The sequence below is a fragment of the Peromyscus eremicus genome, chromosome 6, assembly GCF_949786415.1.
Source record: "Peromyscus eremicus chromosome 6, PerEre_H2_v1, whole genome shotgun sequence".
Classification (NCBI taxonomy): Eukaryota; Metazoa; Chordata; class Mammalia; order Rodentia; family Cricetidae; genus Peromyscus; species Peromyscus eremicus.
Genome location: NC_081421.1, coordinates 66,008,200 through 66,033,308, shown reverse-complemented (window position 1 = coordinate 66,033,308; position 25,109 = coordinate 66,008,200). Strand labels below are relative to the sequence as shown.

Sequence of the window (25,109 nt, the reverse complement as noted above, 5' to 3'; positions counted from 1 at the left end):
AAATTATTGAATAGAACGTGGAGGTCAGAGCTTAAGCTTTTATTGATTCGTTTGGGTGGACAGATAGCAGAGGTAAAACAGCTCTGAAAACCCCTGCAAGCTAAGGGGAACTCAGTGCGAAGAGAGGACCTCTTCCATGTCTTCCTGTTTCTGAGAGTGTCCGCACAGCAAAACAGGCAAGAGATGTGAGTTTAGACAAGAAGGCACCTTGTAGAAATGATCGCTGAGAAAGAAGCAATTGAGAAGCATCATGGCTTTCCATCAATGTTCCAGGGCAGGGCAGGGTGGGCTAACCTCACTCCAGCTGTCTTTTGGTATCGGGCACCGGAGTCAGGAAAAGTCATGGCTGGTCTGTCTTCAAGTAGGAATATAGTCCCTTGGCTGGGATTCCTTTCTTCTCCTCCATCTGTGCTGTATCCTGGCCCTGAGCTGAAGGAACAGGAGAGTGCGGACTACCTGGATTCTGGCTTCGGATCACTATTTCCCTTGTGTGGTCATTGACCCACTCATCTCTAATCACGGTGGGTACACTCTCTCTCTGCCCTCCCTTTGGACTTGGGTGATTGCTGCTACAGTCTTGTCTTTCTTCTACAGTACTTGTCTCAGTCTGGACCTGGCCTCCTAGTACTGGCTCTCCTGTCTCCCAGTGGCTTACTGGTGTCCAGCCTTGCCCCATACCTGACGCTATCTGGGTTTGTCTCTTTTCTGGAGCCCCTATCTGACTTGCAGACTGGCTCCTATCATGCTCCAAGGTCTGAGAATATGATCCTACCTGTGTCTGGAAGTGTCCTGTCCCTACCTGTCCTGCACGACTACTGTCTTGCCCATGGATCTCAGTCCTTCTGTTTTGGTCATAGATGGACCCATGTGTCTGGATGCTACTATTTCCTGCCTGCTGACTCTTGCCTTGTTCCATCGTCTGGGTGTGTGTTTGAGTGTATGACCCTGCCTGTGCCTGGTGGTGTTCTTTAGCAGCCTGGCCTGCCTGGTTCCTATCTTGGCTGTGAGTCTCAGTCTCTCTGTTCTGGTCATAGATAGATTCCTGTGTCTGGATGCTGCCACTTCCTGTCTGCTGCCTCCAGCCCTGTTCTACCATCTGGGTGTGTGTCTGAGTATGAGACCCTGCCTGTGTCTGGTCATGTTGTATAGCAGCTTGGCCTGCCTGGCTCCTGTCTTGGCTATGGCTGTTAGTCCCTCTGTTCTGGCCGCAGGTGGACCCCTGTGTCTGGAAAGCACCTGCTTGGGTCTGAGTTGTGGCTCCTGCTGTGGTCTCCTCTGTCTGTTGGCTAATCTGTGACTGCCTCTCTGACTTCCTCTCTCTGGTCCAACTCTTGTCCTCAGTTCTCGGGGTCTGCTCCACTTGTCCTGTCACTTGTGTTTGCTGGCTTACCATCTTCTGTCTCTGAGACTCAACCTCCCTGTCATGACTGCTGACCTGTGTAGGGTAGCTTTCCTGACTCTGGGTGTGTGTCCCGACCCTGACCTGTTCTTTAGATGCCTGATCCCTCTGTCCACAGCTGCTGTCCTCACAGCACTGCTCTGCTGCATCCCTCCCAACTCCAGTGCCACCTATCTGGCCTTGCTCTAGCTCTTTTGAGGATCCAGGATAGCAGCGTTCAGACTTGTCAGACATGCAAGCACCCTTAGGAATCTCACTCAGTGTCTTAAAGCAGGCTCGAGCAACTTTAAAAACGAGGACCAGGAATTCCTTGAACTCCACAGTCCCTGTATTGTCTTCATCCAGCAGGCGCAGGATTTCATCCACAGTCGAGGGATCATGGGGATTCTGGGGGAGAGATGAGGTCTAGTCAGCACTGCTCTCTAAGGAAAATCTGGCCTATAGGCTCCCTCACCCCACTGCAGACTGGGAGCTCTCAGACCCACAACACTGCCCACAGCATCATAGTGTAATGTTTTGTTGTTTGTGTCTTGTCGTAGCATCTCTCTTATTCAAGGGTAGGCAACACCTTTGGTTTTATATATCCTCAATTTCAGATCTGCAGAATGATGGACTAGGTAAAGATGTGCTGAAGACAGAATGCATGTGCTTGTATGCAACTGTCTAGGCTCCTGGCTCCTTCATGTGGGTGCCCTTAGTACTTTGCCCCTGGCAGCAACCCCACCAGAAGCACAGCAGGAACCCGGCCCAATGGCAGGACAACAGGCTGCTCTAAGCACCTAGCACCATCCTAGTGTGCCACTCTTTGTACCCAAGAACTTCATTATTCAGTCTTCTGTAGATGTTAACCAAAGGCAGAAAAGTGTATTAGGGCTCTGGCTTTGGTTTGCTGGGTGGGGTTGGTCTCTCGGAGTCCCCTGCACCCACAGCTGTTCAGAACTAGAGCTTCAAAATCTCACTTTTGACCTGACTAGTGAGCTAATATTTCTAAGCAACTGATTTGTGCAAGGTGAGAACAGGCTCTTAACGGATGCTAATAAGCAATCACTTTTCAGAGCGGTGTAGGCAATGCTACTGTGTCAGATTTGAGAAGCGCCAGCCCTGCTAGACCATTTGAAGTGTCCATTCTTGCCTGAACTGTCTGTCTCCTTGGAGTCTCTTTACCTTGTCTTGAAATTAATTTAAAGAGAGAATAAGACCCAAGGATCTGCCCTTTCTCTGAGGATCAGGAATTGCCACCTGCAATGACCTCTTTCCTTTCATATCTTTCGTGTCTGCCTGCACATCTGCCAACAGAGCTAGCCTGCTTGACTTGGGCTGCTTGCTCTTTACATTTCCCAGGTAAGAGCCCTTGCAGGAAAACACACTTTGGCTGTCCTTATCAAGTTTCTCCCTCTCATCCCCACAGAGCATACCACTATGACGTCAGCAAACTCCTGTTCCAGGAGCCTCTTCAGCTCCCCCCGCGTGAGCACTTTGCAGCCACCCTCTGAGCTGGCATAGCGGCCGAAGGCTTCGATGATCCCGTGAATGTTTTGCAGCAGCTGAGGCATCTGCGAAGCTAAGCTGGAAGATATGAAAAGTCCCTTCATGGGCACCTTAGTCAGCCCCTGCTCTTTCCTCACAGTACTCTGTGGCTTAGCCCTTTCGTTGTGTCTTCACCTATATTTTGGGTTTCTCTACCTTCTTTCATCCTTTCCTCAAAATGCACTTTATGGTGGGAAGGAGAAACCCCCAGAACTTGGAAGGAAGTTTTTAAGTCATCATTTAATGCCAGGCTTCACCACCTACCTGATGTAAGCTGGACCAAGATGCTTTGCGTTTCTGAGCCTCAGTTTATTCACTGTGAATGAAGCTGACACTTAGCACTTACTTCAGAGAGTTGTCATAAAGACTTAGAAGATAATCCATAAAAGGCACCTTGCTGATGCCTGGTTTATGCTAAGTGGTAGCTATTAAGTATCATCATCATTATTATTATATACACATACATGTATATAATTTGTGTACATCTATACACACTGTACTGCTCACAAAGCACTTTCCTGTATAACATAGCTTATGACCCTTATTATCACTAGTATTTTCATAGGTGAGGGAAAGGGCTCAGAGGAGGTGGATTTGTGAAGGCCACACATTATTTTCTTTTAACCCATATGCAATTAGTTCTTTAGAATATACCTTTGGACAGATTTTTTTTTTGCCTATCTCTAGGATGATAATGTCCTACTGGGAATATCAGAAGGCAGTAAGTACACACAGAGGTTAGCCCATCTTTTGGCTTGAAGCTCTCCAGAAGCTCCAAGGGTCCAGCCCTACCCTCTCATCTTCCCTGGAGAAGGGATTCTCGAAGAAGGTGGGATGCACCTGTTGGGGATACTAGGGTTAGAGGTGCCTTCCTGGTGCCGAGATGCTCTGCTTATGCTCTCTGCCCTCAGTCCTGGAACCTGTCAGAGAGGTAAGCTTCTGTAAGAGATACGTGGTCCATCAAGTCTAAAGGGCTGCGTCCTGTGATGGATGGTTCCCAGTCAAAGGAGAAAATGTTCATTTCCATTAAGCAGGTGAAGGTGAAGACATGTGTGACTGAGTGGGCAAGAGGCATAGATGTGTTAAACAGAAGACTTGGGGAGACTTGAAGGAGGAGAGGTGCCAATGATGATAAGGTTCCAGTACAAAGGGTGATGGAGGCTTGCAGCCTCTGGAAAACCAGGGAAGGGACCATGGAGATGAAAAGGAGGATTGTGGGGAAGAGGATGGCATAGGTAGAGAAGCAAGGAGTGAGGGAAAGAAGGTGGCATGGTTCAAGAAAAAGCAAGTCAGTGTGGCTGGAGGATTGAGGAGGTCTAGACCCCAGGTGGGCTGTGACATAGACTCTTCCCTCTGTGTGCCTTAGGGCATATAACTTCAAATATCTCCCTTAACACAGATGGAAACCTCCCACCCCTGTGTTTTTAAACACATGACAGTCTTTCATCACTGACCTATAAGTAGCAAAAAGAAGAAAATGTCCTTTTAGTGGCGATTCAGATTCTTAGACTAAATCTACAAATTCATCTTGCCTATATATAAACTTAGAGTCAGGAAGGAAGTTCATGTTAGCCCCTTCCTCCATAAGACAAGAAGCTTATGATGCAAGACAAACTGTGTTTCCACAGGCTCTGAGCACTGCAAAGAACCTTCCAGAACCTTAGGGGGAAAAGTTATGCTGATCCAGGAAGGTGCGTGGGTGGTGGGTGGCCCCATTGCTGCTTCCCACACCATCCAGTGAGAAGAGCTGCAGGCTAGAGCCAGGGAGAGGAGAAAGCTGGATTGCCTCAGAAGAACAGCGTTTCCCAAGAGCTTTGGCTGCAGCCTGCCTGAGACTCTATGGGAGCCCTTCCTACCTCCAGCTAGGCACTGAGTCCTGACAGCTCACATCTGACAGCCCTGGATTCATGAGCTCAGCTTGCCAAGACACTGAGAATGAGCAAGAAGTTACTCTGGAGGGAACTTACCTAATGCCCAGGCAGGATGGGACAAGTTTCTGTTAAGCAGTGTGTAGAGTACTTGTCAGTGGCATGAGAACCTTTTATAGAGGATTTAATGGCACTCGTATGTATTTTAGACAGGATGTCTCCACCCTACAAGAAGGCTTGATTCATCCAAAGCTCAGCCCAGCCCAGCCCCACCTCCTTTTTTCTCCAGCTCACCTTCTGACCCAAGGCAGGTTCCCTTTAATTACAGGCCCTTTCTACCATGGCTGAAACTGTCTCTTGCTGTGTCTATCTTCTTAGGACTAGGAGGCCCCTTTACAATGAGTTGAGTTCAGCAGTGCTTTATACAGGCCTGAGATCCTGGGGAATCCTCTCCAGGAGCCTGCAAAGCCATAGAAGTCTTGTTTCTTTTATTCAAGCATTCAAGAACATATCTGTTTATTGAAGATTATTCTTTTCAAAGTGTTTTTTCCCCTTTCTGACTAAGTAACTGCTGCTGTTACTTAGATATATTCTAAGTTCTTGTTTTGGAATTGTCTAGTTTATGAGCCCCTAAAAGGTATCAGTGTGTGCCTGTGTGTATGTGCACATCTGTATGTACACAGGCATGGAAGCTAGAGGTAAACCTCAGATGTTGTTCCTCAGGTACCTTCCACACTCCATTTTCTTTTTCTGAGGCAGTCTACCACTGACCTGGAGATTGCCCATTTGGGCTGGCTGGCTGGCCAGTGAGCTCCAGGAATCTGCCTGTCTCCACTGCCCTAGTGCTGGGATTGCAAATACACACCACCATACTTAAGGTTTCTTATTCTGGATTCTGGGGTTAAACTCAGGTCCTGCGCTTTTAATTAAATATTTTACAGACTGAGCTATCCTCACCACCCCCCATGACCAGATGTGGTTTCAATTTTTTAAATTTATTTTACATCTGGACCACAGTTTCTCCTCTCTTCTCTCCTCCTAGCCCCTCCCCCATCTCCCCTTTTGGGGGGGGCATCCCCGCCATCCACTCCTCCGTTTCTATTCAGAAAAGAGCAGGCCCCCTATAGATATCAACAAAACATGGCATATCAAGCTGCAGTAAAACTAAGTACCTACCCATGTATTAAGGATGGGCAAGGTGACCAGTATCAGAAATAGGGTCCCAAAAGCCAATAAGAGTCAGAGACAGACCCTGCTCCCACTACTGGGCATTCCACAAGAAGACCCAAGCTACACAATTGTCACATATATGCAGAGGTCCTAGGTCAGTCCCATGCAGGCTCCCTAGTAGTCTGTTTAGAATCTGTGAGAGCCTATGAGCCCAGGTTAATTGATGCTTTAGGTTTTCTTGTGATGTCCTTGATGGTTTCAATTTTAATTCAAACAAAATAACCCCCATTTTCTGCTCTGAATAGGTAGCATTTTACAGCTGGTGAGAGAAAAGGCTTAACATGATCATGCATGGTCTTTTTCCACTGGACAGAAGGAACCCAGTGGCCCTGTGGATATGAGAGGCAAGGCCAAAGGAAAGAATCTTTCCTCATACTGACTTGTACAAACCCCTTTCCTCCACACTTCATGGCAATATCTATTTAAGGTGAAAGTATCAGTCATTCAGTCTGGGAGAGCAGCTGAGCTTTCACAGTAGTGATACCCTCCTTTGGGTTCTCTCCTGCCCTATTTCATGGTCACCGTTTCTGGGCCACAAGAGGAATGTAACTGTCAACTGTGTCTGTGCATGCTCCCACACTTGCGTGCTCGCATGCACACGTACACACTAGAGGCTATTGTATACAGTTCGGTGGACTCAATATCATTTGTTAAGTCAGGTGTCTCTTCTGATGTAGTGTCATATGCGTCACCTGTCAGATCACCATTGGTTAGTGGGAGAGACACCAGGGCATTTCAAGGGGTGAGTGGCAGGTGACTTCTTACAAAGAAGATTCTTGAATGGCCTCAATTTCTATCATCATAGCAGCAGCCACAAATCCATCCTTTACTTTACTTACTGCTCACCAGATCTTACACACACTAAGAAACACACAATGGGTGTAGTGTGGGGTAGCTAGAGGGTGGCCACTTACGCTGTATCCCCAAAGTAGCAGACAATGTTAATCAAATTTGCCTAAAAACACTCACATTTTGAAGATATTCAGAAGACTGATGGATTATTAACTCCATGATTGCGGAGTTAGAATACTACAGCGAGAGCCAAAATGACCCCAGGCTATCCTTAATACATTTGATAGCCATTTATCCTCCACCCGTGTGTCTGAATTCACACCAGCTTGACTTGCAGATTAAACTTGGAATACATTGCTAAGCTTGACCTGTCTAGCTTGTACCAATTCAGGAGATGAGGATGTCACCAGAGCACATCTGAGACTTCTAGCAGAGATTTCCTGGCCTGGCTGTCACCCAGCTACATGATGTCCCATCAGTATGTCCAGCGAGTGTGATTTGTAACTATCTTTTGTTCCGAGTCTGTAAAAGGTTCGTGTAACTTCCAGGATGGACCATGTTACCCGAGACACCCTGAATCGGTGCTGTCAGGTCAATGGTCACTCATTTTTTAAAGAATAAACTATTCCCCTTGGAGCAAAAGTTGTTTTATGTCAAAAGACCAAAACATTCCATGATTTTTTTCTTCACTTTGGAAAAAGAGTGAAACATTTCTGCAGACTAGAGAGCTGTTTCCAGAAGCAGCTTGTATGAAGAGAATTTGATGGTATTTGTTGCCAACATATCCTAATTGAAAGAAAGGTGACAGAGACATGGTTCTTGGGAGGGAAACAAAGAAAAAAATAAAACAGTCGACAGTTCTGGGCCTCCATTGTCCTCTCTCCAATCCTTATCTCCCCAAAGTGCCCTGTAAAGAACACCCTGGAAACCCAGTAAGTAGCTCCGAGCCAGCCCTGGAAATGCCAGACAGGATTAGTTAGGTAGATGCCTGATAACCCTGCTGACATGAGTCTGGTGACTTAGGATATGTCACTCCCGAGTCTAATCCTTGACTGACAGATGGTTCTGGTCCTGTTGTTTCTCAGTTATGATCCAGGCAGTGCGTATAGATAGTGTCTTTAGCATCCTTAGTTTGGCCAGAAAAGCTGTAATCTGACATTTCCAGGATTCTCAATTTCTCAATCTTCATAGAGAAAACAAACTAGAAATTCCCAAGCTCTTTCTCATTGAAAAAAGAAGAAAATTCATGGCAAGAGTTATTGGGTATAAGGGGGATTTTCCTTTTCCTGCTTCATTCAAGTCCTTCTCAGAACTCTAGTATCCTGATGGTACAGAAGGTTTGTTGACTCACAGGAAACGGGAACAGATATATTTCCCACTGTGTTCTTGCTCTTATCGTAGTCTCTAGTCAAAAGTATGGACCTGTCACTTCCCATCACACTTGACTTCCTGTGAGCCTTTCTGTATTAATGCTTCCTTTCTATCATCTACACACAGAGACCTTCCCCTGTAAATGGTACTGCCTCCTCTGTCGTATGTTTCCAGACTGTCCCAACCAGATGAGAGTGCTCCTATGCTTGGTAGCCTGCTCACAGCACTCTTGCTGGTGAATATTTACAGCTTTTGTTTTAATGTACTATCACTATCATTAATCGTCTGTCAGCTTTCTTTCCAGAGTATGCCCCTTTTGGAGAACAAAGCACAAAGCAGTTCTGTAGTAAACATGACAACTTCCAAAGGAAGCCTTGTCCATGTTTGTTTGTTTGTTTGTTTGTTTGTTTGTTTTTGTTTTTTCAGGAAAGGGTCACTGATACATGAAGATTGGGTGATACATAACCCAACCCAAACCATGCGGGTAGCCAGATTTCCACTCCACTAAAGCTACCCCTGTGTTCATGGGGATAGAGTAAAACATTTAGTGTATCCCAGGACCAAGCTGGGGTAATCTCTGAGGCAGATCTGCATCAGGGTGGACTGGATTGTGCAGGTTTGAATTCTATAAACCTGATGGTGTTGTTCTCTAGTAGGGATGGTCAGCATTTGACTGTTTCCTCCTCCATTAACCAAACACTGATCCCTCCCAGAAGTATCCAGGATTAAAGGTAATGGCTGATGACAGTCCTGAGCAACACAGGAGCACCAAGGGTGTGCGGAGACTAAGTAGAGGGTTACGCTAGGGGATTGGAAACACAGTTCTTATTTGATGAGAATAGGGTAAGGTGCTGAGTATAGAGAGCTGTAAAAATAATTATTTTTGACAATTTAGTACATATATCCACTGTATTATGATCATATTTACCTCCACCTTGTTACCTGTTCTTTGCCCCCAATTCCTGCTAGCCCCCTTCTTTCCAACTAGAATTCCTCTTGCTTTCTTGTCTTTTTGTAGAACTTTTGAGGTCATTCTGAAAGCCACTGGACATTTTCTAAATTTGCACAGTCATTCTTTGTAGACCACCTTCACCAGGCTGGTACTGGCAAGATGAGAAACATAAGCATTGTTCTTATCCTCAGGGACAGAGACACTGCTCCAACATGTGACTGTCTATATGGCCTAATAAGCCTCAGTTTATTTACCTGTAAATGCCATGACCTTTGCTTATACCAGCTGGTTATGGTCAGGTTACAATATCCATCAAGGGGCTGTGCAGATAGTGTAACCAGGAAAGATTTTGCCATGCAAGCATGTGGAGTTTGAACTCCAGAATTCATCTTTAAAAACACACTCTCTAAGCTTGGTTCTCTTAAAAGCAACTCAAAGTGAAAAGGGTTTATTTAAGATTATAAATTACAGTCCATCATGAAGGGAAGTCAGGACAGGAGCTCAAGGCAGGAACCTGAAGGCAGGAACTGAGTGAAAGACCTTGGATGGAAAATGTTGTCTATTATCTTGCCCTCATGGATTGCTTAGCCTGCTTTCTTATACAAAATAGGACCGCTTGCACAAGGGTGGCATTGCCTACAGTAGGCAGCGTCCTCCCACATCAATTTTTCATCAAGAAAATGCCTGCACAGACTTACCTAGAGGCCAATTTGATGGACCTCAATTCCTCAATTTCTGTTCCTTTTCCCCAGGTGACTCCAGTTTACATCAAGTTGACAAAAACTAATCAGTATATACATATACACAATAAATGTGGAATTACATTGTAAACTGATGAACCCTAAATCATGCCTGGGTTATTACTGGCATTTAAAGTAATAATAATGAATGGTATATCATTCGGTTGCCAATGGTAATGATTGGTATATCATCTATAAAACTTCATAAGTCTTCCTAAATGTTTGTTTCTGGTCTTCTCTAAAGAAATTTATCACTATTGGTCTTCTTGTAGTCCCAGTCCAATTAAAATTTAAAGCTGGCTTTGGAGTTGGAGAATGGCTCTCTCCTTCTTTAAACTCAAGCATGTTGTTAAAAGGAAAATGCAAACTCCCTGTATCATGCCAGAAGAAAGAGCTGTCTTCTGATATGGGACAGGAGAAAAACCCAAATTAATTAAGGGACTATTCTATTACTACTAATCTGAATTCTTTGATTCTATCCTGATTCTATCCTGATTCTTTAAACTTTTCTTAAAGTATGAATTTTATATCAAAATTTAAAAGATATATATATATATATATATATATATATATATATACATTTTAAACTTTGTTAAGATATTAATGATCATATAGAGTACTAATTCTAGAAAAAAGGCTTCAATTAGCTGCCTATACATGTCTTTGTGTTTGAGTCTTGATCAGTTTTCTGCAGGAAATCATGGCCAGGCCTAACATCAATTGAAGTCTCCAGGAAGAAGGTGGGGCCCCACAACAACAACAATTCCACATGGACAATAATAATACCACTAAACTGACAAACATCATCTATAGATCAGCTTTGGACTACAAACTGCTCAGAGCAATTTTGAGATGGCTAGCTGAGATGATCCAGTTTCAAAGACTACTTGAATAAGGACTTGAGATAAGCCCTGAACTTTGGCATTATGCACAGACTGAACAACAAGGATATAGCTACCTTTCCTATAGTTTGACAATTAACCCAAAATTTTTCTTTTCAGAATAAAAATACCTTTGCCCATATCCAGCAGGAAGCAATTTTAAGAATATAACACCCACATTCCCAAAGAGGTGGTGTGGGGTGGGTGTTTTTTTGGTCTTTTAATGGGTTTTGAGTCTGGGATAATTTTCATCATTTAGGATGGTTGTTTACAGGTTGTTGTTAAGGGTTAGGAAAAGGGCTAAGCAAAGGAGATTAGATTTAAGGTTCTTGTTCAAAAAAAAGGATATATGGAAATGATAGAATAGAGGGTAATTATTAAATCTACTTGGAAAAATAAAGAGAAGATATAGATATGATATAGATAAAAAGATAGATTATTGAATCTACTTTTAAAAGACAATAACTAGTTTTAAATACTTTACATTGGATTGGATTTTTGTATACTGTATACAAATTATATATATTGAGATTGATATTGTTAGAAAATGCTATATGTATATTTCTAATCTTGTTCAAGTTATTGTACTTATACCGTTCAATGTAATGCAATTTGCTGATCCTTGAATGTTATTATTACCAACTATTAGGATATAAAGAAATAAAAGTTAGTAGTTAGACATTACAATCGAACTTATAGTCATATTAGGTATTTATTGCTTATATATATTGTATATAGTTATTTTACTTTTTGTATATAGTTTTTCTTATATTAGTTATAACTTTTTTCCTTTTTTATTTCTATTAAAATAGAAAGGGGGAAATATGGTGATATTTTATTTGTGCTGAAATGTGATTTTATTTGTATGTTAATAAATAAAAGTGCCTGGGGGTCAGAGCTAATAGCAAGCCATAGCAGAAGTCTGGCAGTGGTAGCACACACCCTTAATCCTGATCACATGACAGGCATATCTCTGTGTGTTCAAGGACACCACCAGCATGGAGACACATGCCTTTAATCTCAACACCAACCACAGAAGACCTGGAGGTCTTTCTTTATAGACAGGTAGTGATGAGGAGGTCATACGGTAGGGTTTACAATCAATGAGAAGGCAGAACAGAATCAATAAAAAGACAGACACACAGGAAGTAGGTCTCTTTCTGAGGGGAAAGGATGGCAGCGGCAGCAGGTGGTAAGAAGGCGGTCTTGGTCTCAGCTCTCTGACCTCTGGGGTTTTTAACTCTGCATTTGGCTCTGTGTTTCTTATTTAATAAAACCATTCAGATTTACATCTACACTTTTGATTATAGAAAGAAGGAATATACATGAGATTAATAATCACATGGCTCAAACTATTCTTTAAAAATCAACTAATAAATAATTTGTACAATTGCACAATTACAGAATAATTAGAACTAAAGCTAATGATAGGTGTCATTATTTGCAAATTCATTGCAAGTGAAATTATAGTTATCTATTAAACAGAAAGAAATTATATTCAGTGGATACAACTTTTGTGTCTTCATAACTAGACACAGCTTACTATGATCCAAGCTCATTGGCAGCAGATAGGGACTTTTGGAGATTGTGGTCAGTCATTTGGGTCCCTGATCCTGTAATTCCAAGCCTGGAAGTTCCAGATGCTTGACGGCCTTTCCATGTATACTGAGGGAGCCACAGATCCACATGCCTGACAACTGGTGCTGTGTATAGAAGCATTATACCTGTGTGTGCCATGAGATTTTCAAATGTATGCTTTGGAAATGACAACAGTATCTGAGACAACAGTCATTTGTCTCTACAAACCCCAGCATGAGCCTGACTACTGAGTGTAACACCAGGGGAGCTAGTTACAGGCAAGGCCTAGAAGGCTGGATGATGCCAGGGCTGCATCACAGAAGCCAAGTAGTCCAACCAAGCCTGCATTCTAGAAGCCGAATTCTGGTTGAAATGGATGTCCAGACCACTGGTATTACAAGACCATGCAAAGGAAGTCCGTGCATGTGCTGGGGTCTGGAAGAGACCTTGTTTGTCCGTTATGATGAAGTTCAATCACTGACGGTGGGACTGGGGCTCTTTGCAAGGCTCAGCAGCTGTTCATTGTGCAGACTGTGCTGATTATTGAGTTACTGGAACTTTACCACACTGCTTCCTTGCTTATCAGATACCAAAGTGTTCTCACATACTGAGAGGTTCTTACTATTCCTGTGTTTCAAAACAGAGACCTGAGTTTCAATGAGGTAAAACGTCATTTCCACGCTGGGCGGTGGTGGCACACGCCTTTAATCCCAGCACTTGGGAGGCAGAGCCAGGCGGATCTCTGTGAGTTCGAGGCCAGCCTGGACTACCAAGTGAGTTCCAGGAAAGACACAAAGCTACACAGAGAAACCCTGTCTCGAACCCCCCCCCCAAAAAAAAAACCCACGTCATTTCCAACGTCACCCTGGTGTTTAGGGGTAGAGGTGGAATCAGAACTGTGAGTTTTCTTCCTGGCTCCATTGGCTTCTCACAGCATTTGCCTTGATGGAGGGCTGTGATTGGGGTGGGGTGTGTTGCTAGAGTGCTTGTCTACGTGTAAGCCTCTTCCACAGCCCCAGGATGGTATGGGATCAAGGACCTAGATGAGAGATCACACTAGGGGTCAGGTCTGCACCGTGAAAGGGAAAACCTCCACAGGCAGCTCCCCAAGGCTGAGGTATGGAGTCCTGAATTATCATGTATTATCTCACACGACAATAGATTTTAACCTCTTCCTCTGATGTCACTAGCCAAGAACTTGAGACCTTCATTCTTTCTTCTGAATCTTTCTCTTCCCAGTATATATTTAGGCAGACATGACCTTTTATTGTTGTTAAGCTAGAAACTGAGGGTTTGGGAAGGTGGCCTAGTCAGTAGATTACTGTGTCAAAAGCATAAGGATCTGAGTTCGGATCCCCCACACCCACATACTAACTAGGTGCAGCAGAGTGTCTATAATCCCAGCACCAGGGCTGCAGACACATATAGATTCTCAAACTCATTGGCAGCCAGTCTAGCTGAATTTGTGCGCTTCAGGCTCCATGAGAGACCTTGTCTCCAAAAAATAATATGGAGAGACATTCAGAAGAAACCTGATGTTGACCTCTGGCCTCCACATGCACATGTGCACACAAGTATGTACACAGGCACCCCTGCGTGCGTGCGCGCACACACGCACACACACACACACACACACACACACACACAGAGAGAGAGAGAGAGAGAGAGAGAGAGAGAGAGAGAGAGGGCTCTGTATGCTAGCTGACTTCAGGCTCCTCCAAAGGGAGCTCAGAGACTTCAGATAAATCCTATAAATCTTTGAAACTTGGTCTTTTGTCTGAGAATGGAACTTGTATGATACTTTTCTTTCATGAGTGGTGTATAGATTTAGTGAAATAATGAGCCTTAAAAAGTTTTCCTGGTGGCTGGTGACAGTAGGCCTTCAAAGAATAGTAGACTTATGATGCCAGTAATGAAGACAGGGAAAAGGTGATAAGGGAACACTGGCAATTCAGAGTTGAGCTCATGATCCTTAAACAAGAAGACGTAATGTGGTTAAACAGAGAGACCAGAGGCTCCTGTGGTCACAAACCAGGCTTTAGAGTATAACATAGTTGGATAATGAGCATGTGTGCATGGTTGTGTCATCTGTAGATACATCTACTGTAGTTACAACATGCCAAGTAGCAAAGTGGGGTCAGAAGTCATCTGATTCGCAGTGGATGAAAATTCTGAACAGCTGACCACAAATGGACATTTGTCAGAACATTCTCTGTTGCTTTATCAAAGCTATGGCACAGGGATGTGAATATTTGATGATTGACATAGAAACAGACTACACAAGTAGAAAACCCAGAGGACCACACCTGCATGGCTCCACAGTTCTCAGGAAGAAGATTGGAATTCACCCCAGAAGCACCTGCATGCTATTCTTAAAGCTACTGTGAATGTACAGTTGATGCCTTCTGAAAATAAAGCTCAAATGGTTTTAAGATTATGTGGGGTCTGTCACTTTGAATTCATTTTGCCAACAGTTCCTAAGGTCTACGCAAGTCTGCCTTCTAGAATCTAGTGCTCAGACTGTACACACAGGCCTACAGATGCCATATCTTGCAAGAAGGGCTTGGGGTCACCAGATTTTCTTCATGTACTGTTCCTGAAGTTTCTATTCTGGCTGTCTGCTTTGGCAACTGCCTCAGATGGAAAGCTAACACAAACTCTGCAGGGCGGGAAGTATGTTGGGGGGGTGATGTAAGGTCCTCAGGGTGTATCACTTCAGGAGGAAGTTCCACTGTGGTGAAAGGTGCATTTTTGTTTTGTTTTGTTTTGTTTTTAACGTGGAAACTGTATTCTTGCATATCCCAGTGCTAACAAGCCTCTGCTTAGCCTGTCTGACATGGTAACCACCCCTACAGTGAGGACAAGAGGCCAGCTCTCCCTCTGCTCCTAGAGCCCTGGCTGCAGCACAGAGCAGGAGTTCAGACAGCACTCTTGTTCAGCCTAGTTTCTTCACAGACTGTGCTAGTTAGAACTCTTTGGGGATACAGAACCACAGGATGCACCTAGACACCTCTGTGAAGACAGGCTTTTAGTCAAGAGCTTACCTCGAGGAATAGTTGTTCATTCTGTTTAGGGGCTGGGCAGTCTACATCTTCAGGACTAGTGGGCTCTCTTCCTCAGAGGGCCTAGGGCTTTTCTCCGCAGACTCTCACCTACCTGTGTGTGGCCCATCTACCTTTGAAAAGATAACCTGCTTTACTGAAAGTCTGCTAACATAAACATTAGCCACATCCAAAAAAAAAAAAAAAAGTATCTTTCTGCCAACATCTATACTGGGTTTGACCAAAAATCGGGTATCAGGATTTGTTACATTGACACATAAATTTAGATAGTGCAGCCTGCAGTTTTCTCCAGACATGGCTTCTCACAATGGAGGGTTTCCCCCAATGACTTCTTAGTATATCAATGGTTTCTCAGTACCTTGGGGTTTCGTTTGTTTGCGAGTTTTAGTCTATCTCCTCAAGAAGTACATGAAAGCCTTTTCAAAAAGATTTATTTGTTGTTTATTTAATCTGTACGAGTGTTCTGCCTGCGTGTGTATTTGTGTGCCCCATGTGTGCCTGGTGCCTGTGGAGGTCGGAAGAGGGTATCAGATCCCCTGGAACCGGAGTTTCAAATAGTCGTGACCTGCCATATACGTGCCAGGAACTGAGCCCAGGTTTTCTGCAAGAGCAGTGAGTGCTCTTAACCACTGAACCATCTCTCTAACCCCCAAGTATTTTAATTAAGCAGCTTAAAATTCTTATTGAAAGTATATATGTACTTGAAAGAAAGTTTAAGACATCAAAAGAAAAATAAACATCATTGTAATTCTATTACCAAAAGTAGATTGTGTATCTTTGCAGTCATTTATGTATACAGATAAGTGATGATAGTAGTCCTCTATCCTAATACTCCACTGAGCCCCAGATACTGGCTCAGTTTATCCTTCCAGTAAGGTAGAGGGTACTGTTATTTCCGTCTCCAGACAAAGAAAGAAAGGCACAGAAAAGTTAAGTGACCTAGTGTAAGTTACAGTAAGTGAATGGTACTTGACCCTTCAGACCCAAGCACCATGGTCCTGGAGTTTGAGCCTTCTACTTCATTTATACTCTCTCTCTCTGTCTCTGTTTCTGTCTCTGTCTCTCTCTCATGTGTGTATGTTCACACATAAAATATGAGGAATTAGTCTATATTTGGGTAGTAATTATTCAGTTTACTTTACTTGATTTTTATATAATTAGGGGAAATTTACATTTTAAAGATCATTAGATAATCTTCAACAATTTATATCATTCTTTTAAAAAATTCATTATTTATATCTTTGGGTTTTTTTAATTGTTTATTTGGGAATTTCACATCATGCACCTCAATCCCACCCATCTCGCAGTCCCTCTGCATCTATCCCTCACCCTGTAGTGTCCCCCCAAAGGAAAACTAAAAGTCAAATTAAAAAAAAGAAGATACAGATTTAAAAATAAAAAACAATAAATAAAATAAATAAAAATACAAATAATAGGGCTGGAGAGATGGCTCAGCAGTTAAGAGCACTGGCTGATCTTCCAGAGGTCCTGAGTTCAATTCCCGGCAACCACATGGTGGCTCACAACCATCTGTAATGAGATCTGGTGCCCTCTTCTGACTTGCACTGTAGGCATACATCCAACAGAACACTGTATACATAAAAATAAATAAATAAGTAAATATTAAAAAATAAAAATAAGAATATCAATGTCAATTAAAAAACAAACAAACCAATAAAAACAAGTAAAACAAAACAGAACACTTTGCTCCTCTGTCTTTGCCTCTCTCTAGCCTCTTCATTCATCTCAGTGGCACTGGGAGCTGCTGTACAACATGAAGTATACCCTTTGTCCAAACAGCTTTCCTTGCAAATGTTCACTGTATAATGTGTGTTGGTCAGATTCAAGGCCTCTGGCCTCTGGCAGACCATCAACACTGGACCCCCATGGAAACTCCCCAGACATCCTGCTCTTGCTCGGAGTCGTATAGACCAATGGCCATGGCTCCACAGGACCAATCCCTTCATGATCTCCGGTAGGTCATAGATGGTATAGATGTTAGGATGTGCCAGCTCAAAACCCTGGATGTGTACCTGGGTGGTTTCTGAGGTAGTCTGTCTGGACAGGTAAGACCACTACCCTCTGGTGAGGGGTTAGGCCATCTTTCCTAATTGTGGGGATACAGCTCTCTTACTAGGGGCGGGGCCAGCTTTTTTGTGCTGGGGTGATTGAGTCCATTATCCCAGGGCCATCGAGGGATAGGGTCAGCTCTCCGGGTAGGGATGAATGGCTCTCCCCAGGCCAGTGATGGGCAGAGCCCGTTCAGTGAGGCCCTTGCACTTCAACTCATGATTCAATACATGGTTCACCACATGGTTCACATTGAGCCCCTTTGGTAATACAGGCAATGGACATCAACACAGACCCCAGCTGCAGCAGGACCACAGACCCAGACATGGCCAGCTTGGAAGTAGCTTGGGCCCGGATGTCACCATGGCCCCAGGTGGCAGCATAGGCTTCTCAGATTGGTATGGGCCCAGCATCAGCATGGTCCCCAGATTCCAACATGGTCCCAGATGGTGGTAGAGACCTCGGGCAGTCACACTGCCCCGTGGCAACAAGAGCCACAGACCTCAACACAGACCCTGGCTGCAGTAGGACCACGGACTCAGACATGTCCCCTATCACAGCATGAGCCAGACATCAATATGGCCCCAAGTGGCAGAGCAGGTCATCATGAAATGCATGGTCCTAATGGCAGCATGATCCTGGGCACCAACATGGCCATGAATTGTCAGCCCAGACCCTGTGCATCTGTACTGCCTTTGATGGTAACCTGCCCGAGCCACAGACATCAATGAGGACCAGGGCTGCAGAATTTATATCATTATTAATGGCAAGCAACAAAGAATTAATTAGTTATCCTTTAGCAACTTTTTTTTGTACAAAACAGATAATCATATCATATCCTTCTTTTAAAATAATCAATGACAGGGTGCTGTGCATGCCAGGCAAGTGCTCTGCTCCTGTGCCACATACTAGGTCTTCAGTAGGCACATCCCTAAACATGCACTGTATATCTGCTTAGAAAGGTTGTCTTAGGGCACATGTCTAGAAATGAAACTGTGTAAGTACAGCAGAGACCGCACAGCCTTTCCATACCCTGGGTCGGAGGGTCTCCGCAGAGTGCTTTCAGTTTACACCCCACCATGGTCAGTCCCTGCCAACTCACCCTACCATGAGCTACCTCTTTTAAACTGCAATATTAGCAGACGAGTCTTGGGGCAGGACCTTAGCTCTGTCATCATTTTCAGGATACCTTTGTTGGTTGTGTCTAATTTTCTGGCTCATGGCCTTTGTCTCTCTGTTTTGGAGATGAAACTTAACTATAGTTTTCTAAATCAATTCTTTTGAGGATTACTTTTAAAATAATTGTCTTGCTTTAGCTTCTGACTATGCTTCCTTTTCTGTTTTTGATCATCTCTGGCCTCTGGGGTCTTTCTAGACTCTCCTCTTTCTTGGCAGTGGGCATGAACAAGGCCAAGCTGCTGCAGGGGCTCTGGGCAGAGGCAGGGGCTGACTCATGGGAGGCAGTTCTTTGGACAGGCTGTCAATGCTGGGGCTCTGGCTGCCTCAAGGCCTGTCATCCACCCCTTGGGCTGGAGGCTGCTTTGGCCCATAGGGGCCTCTGGGTGGGGTGGGGTGCACAGAACCACTTCCAGAGCTAGCTCCATCCACCTTCTACCCTCCCTTTGCTGGCATGTCCATCTACTTTGGGTTCTAAGTACTCATGGAAAGTTTGGATAGTTTGGCTCCTTCACAGGGTGTAGAGGGATCAAGTGCGAAGGTGTTTGCTGATGATTATGAGTCACAAAGAAGCAAAGTGATTATTCTTTTGAGCTCTAATTGTGCCTCTGGTTTTCAGGGGAAATGTTGGGTGGTTCTTGTGGGCAGTTCTAGATATGTCATGCTTGCTAGGGGGATGGTTGGCTTCCATAGGTAGGAGGGTGCCAATCACCCTGAATTAGCTTTTATCTCTCCAATCCCGTCTTACCCTAGGTACTCATTGCATCTCCATGTCTGAACCAGTGGAGTGCAGATCAAAAACAGTACTTGCATTGAGCTATATAACAATTAAGTGATTAATGTGCACATTAATTTACGAAAAGGATTAGATTAGTTTTAGGGCCTTGTAAGTGGCTTTCTTAGGTTAACACCTTTACTCATTACATAATCTAGTAAGTGTGATTTTTACCTCTGTAAGCGAAGAAACAGCTTGGAGAGGTACAGTGGTTAGCCCAAGATTACACAGCTATTAAGTGTCCCATGTTTGTTTTGAAGGCCACATCTCTATCCACTGTGATACACTGTTGCTATCCTGTGCTGGGGTGGAGAGGGAGAAGGGAAGCCTGGCCTTTCTTTCCCAGAAGTCCTAATGACAGTCGGGCTCCTGAAGAGATTGAGTGTCTGCACTTGGTAGCCTCCTCCAGCCACACCTATTCCAGGAATTCTTCTGACATCCTCCACCTACAAGACCCTCTCTCTTTTCTCTGCCTGCTTTGAATTCATTAGCTTTTGCTTGCTTTGAAAATTGGTGTTCAATTCAATGGGCATCTCCATACCAGACCAGAGATGAAGGAAATACTGATGCTCCCTGACAGACATCTACAGCCTTGCCAGGGACATGGACAAGGCAGTCGTATGAGGCACAAGTTAAAACTTGAGTGTTGTAAAAGAAATACAGACACTATGGTATAATAAGTGTAAGGGTGGGGAGAGAGATTTCATTCAAGCTGGTTGGAGAGCTCATAGCAGGCTTCATACACTGAGTATTTGTCTTCAACAGTGTACTGTGAAAAGTAATCAGGGAAGAGCCTAGATATAGTTCTGGCCTGAGAAATACCAGGAAATACAAGGCAATGCTGCTGCTGTTACTATGGCTGCTTTGCTCTTCCTGTTAGTGAGAACAAGAAAGAGTATGTTTGCATTTCCTGCACGTTGTCAATCTTGACTCTGTGGTCTTTGTTCAGAGTCTCCAGCAGAGACTGGTTCCTTCTCTAGTTAGTGTTTAGCTGTGTTGTTCCATTCCCACCTAGTCTACAAGAGCAACCTCTCTGAGGCAATGTGAGAGCCAAACTGAATCCTGGCAGAGTCTGCACTCCGCTCAGGAGTCAGGCAGGAAACAGTGCCCAGACTCTTAAGAGTGCAGATAAGAAGTGGGTGCAGTCTCTTGGCTGGAGGACGGCATCCAACTGGGTTGCTTTGTGTTGTTTGGAAGTCCTGGGTCTTCATCTCACTTCATGATTGGTTCTGGGATATAGAGAAAAATCAACATTCCAGACCACCTCTGTATGAGCAGGGAACAATTGGAGCAATTTATCCATTTTCCACCACCCAGTTACATGTCCAACAAAGATATATCTTACCTCTTCTCAGTGTATGTCACTGGACTTGGTACAAGGGACCAAAAGAACACAGTTCTTGACTTTAAATTGAATCTAGTAACATGATGACACAACGAACACCCTGGACAGTTTGATTGAGGAAGCATGGAGAAGGGGAATCCACTACAAAGCTAGGATCAGAGAGTTAATTGTTCTTGAACTGAATCTCAGTGAACAAAAAGGAGACATAAGACATGGTTGGATGGAAGGTGCAGGGAGATGAGGGCATTGGGGGCCTGTGAGAGTTTGAGAAGGTGAATGTTAACAAGCCGTGTGGCAGAGATGTGGGCATTGCAACAGTGTTTTCACATCCTCTCTAGTACACAGAAAGACTCTGAACATAGAAACGACCTGTTTAGCTTTGCATTTTAGAACAGTAGAGCCTGTTGGGAGGATGGTGCAGTGTGGAAAGCCAAGAGGGAGTGGGTGATAGTTAAATGGCGCTGGTTGGTGGTGCTGGTTACCGGCGGAAAAGTCACGGTGCTCGCCAGAACCCAGTGGTACCTTTTAGAGCTTTATTGGGGGGGAAGGGAAGGGAGCCAGGCCTTGGGGGGAGGCAGCAGAGCAGAGCAGAGAGCAGAGAGGAAACAGAGATTGAGAGAAAACAGAGAGAGAGAGAGAGAGAGAGAGAGAGAGAGAGAGAGAGAGAGAGAGAAGCGGGGGGAGGGGTCTGGCTTTTTAAAGGTGGGTACGTAGTTGCCCCGATGATGTGATGATGTAAGACATGAGACACAAGACCCCGAACTGCACATGTACAGGATCCTAACAGTGGGTACCAAAGCCATTTTGGATGCTGTAGCATAGATTGACCTGGGGCAGGGTAAGGGGCCTAGAGGGAGAGATATTAAAGAATTGAGAAGTGGCTATGGAGTGGCTGTGGGTGGTGGCAGGGAGGAGTCCACAGTGGCCTCCACTGCTCTGACTTTGGCCTCTCTTGGTTCCCGGATGAGGCTTTTTGCTGAGGCAGAAAGAGGTGTATGAGGCTGAGGACAGACAGATGAGTTCAGAGCTGCTTGGTGAGTCAGCCAGAGATAAGATGGGGTTAGCTGAGCAAGTCGGGTTCTGAGAAAGGTTTGCAAATCTCCAGTACAGAAGCTCCCACTAAAATGTTGCAAGTTTTGTTTTTTGAGCTTTGCACAGAAAGCAGGTCAAAAGAACATTTAAAAGAGGGTTGGGAGGGAGCAAAGAAAGAGTTCCATCAAGGAGTGGGTTCAGGTACGGCCAGCAGCAGAGAGCCCAGCAAGGTGGAACTTAACAAGGCCTTGATGTTGGCAAAAAGATAAGAGCTGATGCCAGACCTGAGTAATCTGGGCACACAAAAGAGAGGTTGGAATGCCCTGGGTTGAAGGGCAAGTGGAAGGGCATGAGGAGTCTCATCCTCTTGCTTGTAGTCTGGGGGAAACAGTCAGGACTGAAAGTGGTGAACGTAGCACGCCTGGGTTCCACAGGACTCCAGGAGTCACTTGGTGGCAATCCGTGCAGAACTTTTAACACAGCAGACACAGTAGCCTTCCGGTCTGTGGAGACACCATGGAAACCCCTCTCTGCCACCCAGGCCCCAGCTTCTTCTGTCCTTTGTTCTGTGAGGGAAGCCATGACAGCCAGAACTGACTGTACACCTAACCTGAATCTCCTCTTGCCCTCCAGGCTTCCTCTTGAGCTTGTCAGTAGCAAGCTTCCCTTGGGTCCCTTTACCAAAATTTATGACTGAAGAGACAAGAGTAAAATGAGGTGGCACAGGAGATATGCCTGGCACAAGGGCAGTTAAAGTTGATCCCTTGGGACCTCGCTTCTGAACCAGGTGGAAGGCTGGGTTCTCCCGCAAGGCCCGTGGCCAGGCTGCCACCTAGTGTTCAGCTGTGTGCATAACAAGAAAACCTCTGCCTGCCACTCTGTGTAGGAACATGCAACAGGAAAGCAGCAGAAGCTTGAGCTCACCACACTGAGCTAGGGAGAGAATTCATTTCAGGTGGCGTAGAAGACAGAGCGAAGCTGCTGTCTGAGTCTGAGCCCAGGGCCAATATTATGAACAGTACACGACACAGTTGTTTTGTTTTTTTAAATGTATAGTCTTATTCCATCCTTTGTGTTAGTCGTGTTTCCCCTGTTCTATAGATATGGCTTATTCCTGGAAAGTTGAAGAGATTTTACTAAGTCATTTGCCTGTTAAGTAGAGGAGCTAGAGCTTGGACAGGGGTCTTTAGGCTTTGGGAGCGAGTAATTGAAGTCTAAGGTAGAAGTAGGCATGAAGGGTTGAGACCAGGGTCTGGCTATCCTTAAGGTCCAGCGAAGGTAGGAGGTGGGACGTCCCAGATGCATTTGTGCAGTACTTCTGGGCTTGCATGGAGGCTTGCCAGGGATACAGGCTCCAGCAAGTCCTGCATAAGAGCCAAGGCAGAGCTGACACCAGATCTGAGCTGTGATGGGAGGAGGACCCAAGGGGTGACTGGCAGGATGTTCAGTTAGCATTGGAAGGTTGGACTCAACATCAGAGCACTGCATGGAAAGTAGATAGGCCCTAAGAGCAGGCGAGGTTGGGGGAGTCCAGGCCTGGGCATCTCTTGGTTGCATTTCAGGGAGGCGGAGAGGAGAGCAATCGGCTCACTTACTCTCAGACCTGGCTTTGCAGGGAGATCCAGGGACTCTGGACATCCAGGTTGGGGATGAGTGGATACAGCTATCTTCTGTGCTGAGTCCAGAGGTGAGATACAGAAATGTGTTTTCTTCCTACCCACCTTGGTGTGCCAGTAAAGGTGTGTGGAAGCAGCAGATGTTCTGTTGAGAGTAAGCAGCTGAGGTGGGTCTGGATGCTACATGCCATGTGCCAGCCAAGACCATCTGTATCTGGTCTTCCAGTGACTTATTTGGGACAGTGGCTCTACTTGGTACAGCTCTCTGCTGCTGTCACTTCCTGGTGCTCTTGTTAGCTTTGTTTTCCCCTTGGTTTTCCGAATAAAGTTCCCTTTGGAAAATAACCTACATCTCTTGATTTTTCTCAGCAAGAAGGCAGGACCAATCTGCTCCTGTGCAGAGTAGGATTGAGAGAGAGAGAGAGAGAGAGAGAGAGAGAGAGAGAGAGAGAGAGAGAGAGAGAGAGAGAGAGAGAAACTCATAACTCCAGGGCTCCAGGGGCCCACACTTCTGAGTTAGAGTTGGAAGAGGGATGAGCTACGGCAGGGAAAGAAAGGCACTAAGGGAGAAGATTGACAGAGGAGGTGATTGATGTCCTTTCCACCTTCCCATCCCCTCTCCTCTCCTTACATACTCACTGCTCCTTGCTTCCCCATAGACAGTGACCACTTGACTATATATTGAATTGGATCCCATTGATGATCAAGAAATCTTAGCATTTATATATCTTCACCTTTGATACATCTACCCAGTTTGTTTTAAAACTTCATTTTTTTTAGTGTCTGGTTGTATGAATAAGACAGAGTCACTATAGGAAAGTCTAGAAAATATAACAAGGATAATATGAATTATGGTATACTTCCAATTAACTAAAAATAAACAGCTATATGTTATCCCTAGTGACCAGTAAGATCCACTGATTCTCTTCCCAGCCACAAAAGGTTTGTGGTGCTTTGGTGTCCTGTATACAATGGGTGCTCAACCCTTACTTGTTGGGTACTGGCTGTGAACAGGCGCTTAGTGAGCTCAGAAGTTTCCTGTAAACATTAGAAAATGCTGTGTGCTGGGGGTGGCTGCTGCTGTGTGGCAGACTAGCTGGGACACTGCCAGATTCCACATCCCTTGTTTTTCCCAAGTCAGCCAGTGGCTCCCTGCCAGGACAACACGCTGAGCCTTGCAGGCGATGGTTTTGGATGTTGCACTGGGTCACCTGAGTGTGAGTCAGCTCTGGGAGGGCCAGTTTCTCAGCAGTTAGATGCTGAGGACCTACTGGGTGCCAAGCCCCCATGAGAACTCCTAGGGGTACAAGGATTCAGGTTACTGAATCTACATAACTAACCACCCAGAACGCAGCCTGCCATGGTAGAAATAGAGTTAGATGCAAAGTATGGCAGAGATAGCTCTAAGAGCAGGCTTCATAGAAGAGGTGGCCTGAGATTTAGGTCTTAAAGAGAGAATGGAATGTAATACGTGAGGGGGAGGGGGCTTCAGGACCAGATGGAGTGAAAGACTGTTGTGAGAAAGAAAATGAACAGAGTTGGAGCCTAAGAGCAGTGACCTACCTGGCAGTGTGAGGGCTTAAAGTGTGTTCCCAAAACCCAAGGTGATCTTTCTGTTGCTCACATTTTCAACTCTGAACTACACAATTAAAGGCTTCCTGTGTGCAGTGAGCTATCCTGGCAGCGTGGAGTCCT

The 25,109-nt window shown here is 44.9% G+C and overlaps 1 protein-coding gene across 1 annotated transcript; it reads right to left on the bottom strand.

Annotated features, from left to right (window-relative positions):
- Positions 1-340: 340 nt before the first annotated feature.
- Crnn (cornulin) lies at positions 341-2,952 on the bottom strand. The gene is made up of 2 exons (XM_059265061.1): positions 2,815-2,952; positions 341-1,786 (listed from the first exon to the last, which is right to left on the bottom strand). Exons 1-2 carry the CDS (start codon positions 2,950-2,952, stop codon positions 341-343), a joined length of 1,584 nt encoding a protein of 527 aa, XP_059121044.1.
- Positions 2,953-25,109: the final 22,157 nt, after the last annotated feature.

Coding starts and splice junctions, on each gene's coding strand:
- Crnn (XM_059265061.1), bottom strand. CDS start 2,952: ATGCCTCAGCTGCTGCAAAACATTCACGGGATCATCGAAGCCTTCGGC. Junction 1,787..2,814: donor AGTTTGCTGACGTCATAGTG/GTATGCTCTGTG, acceptor TCTCTCCCCCAG/AATCCCCATGATCCCTCGAC.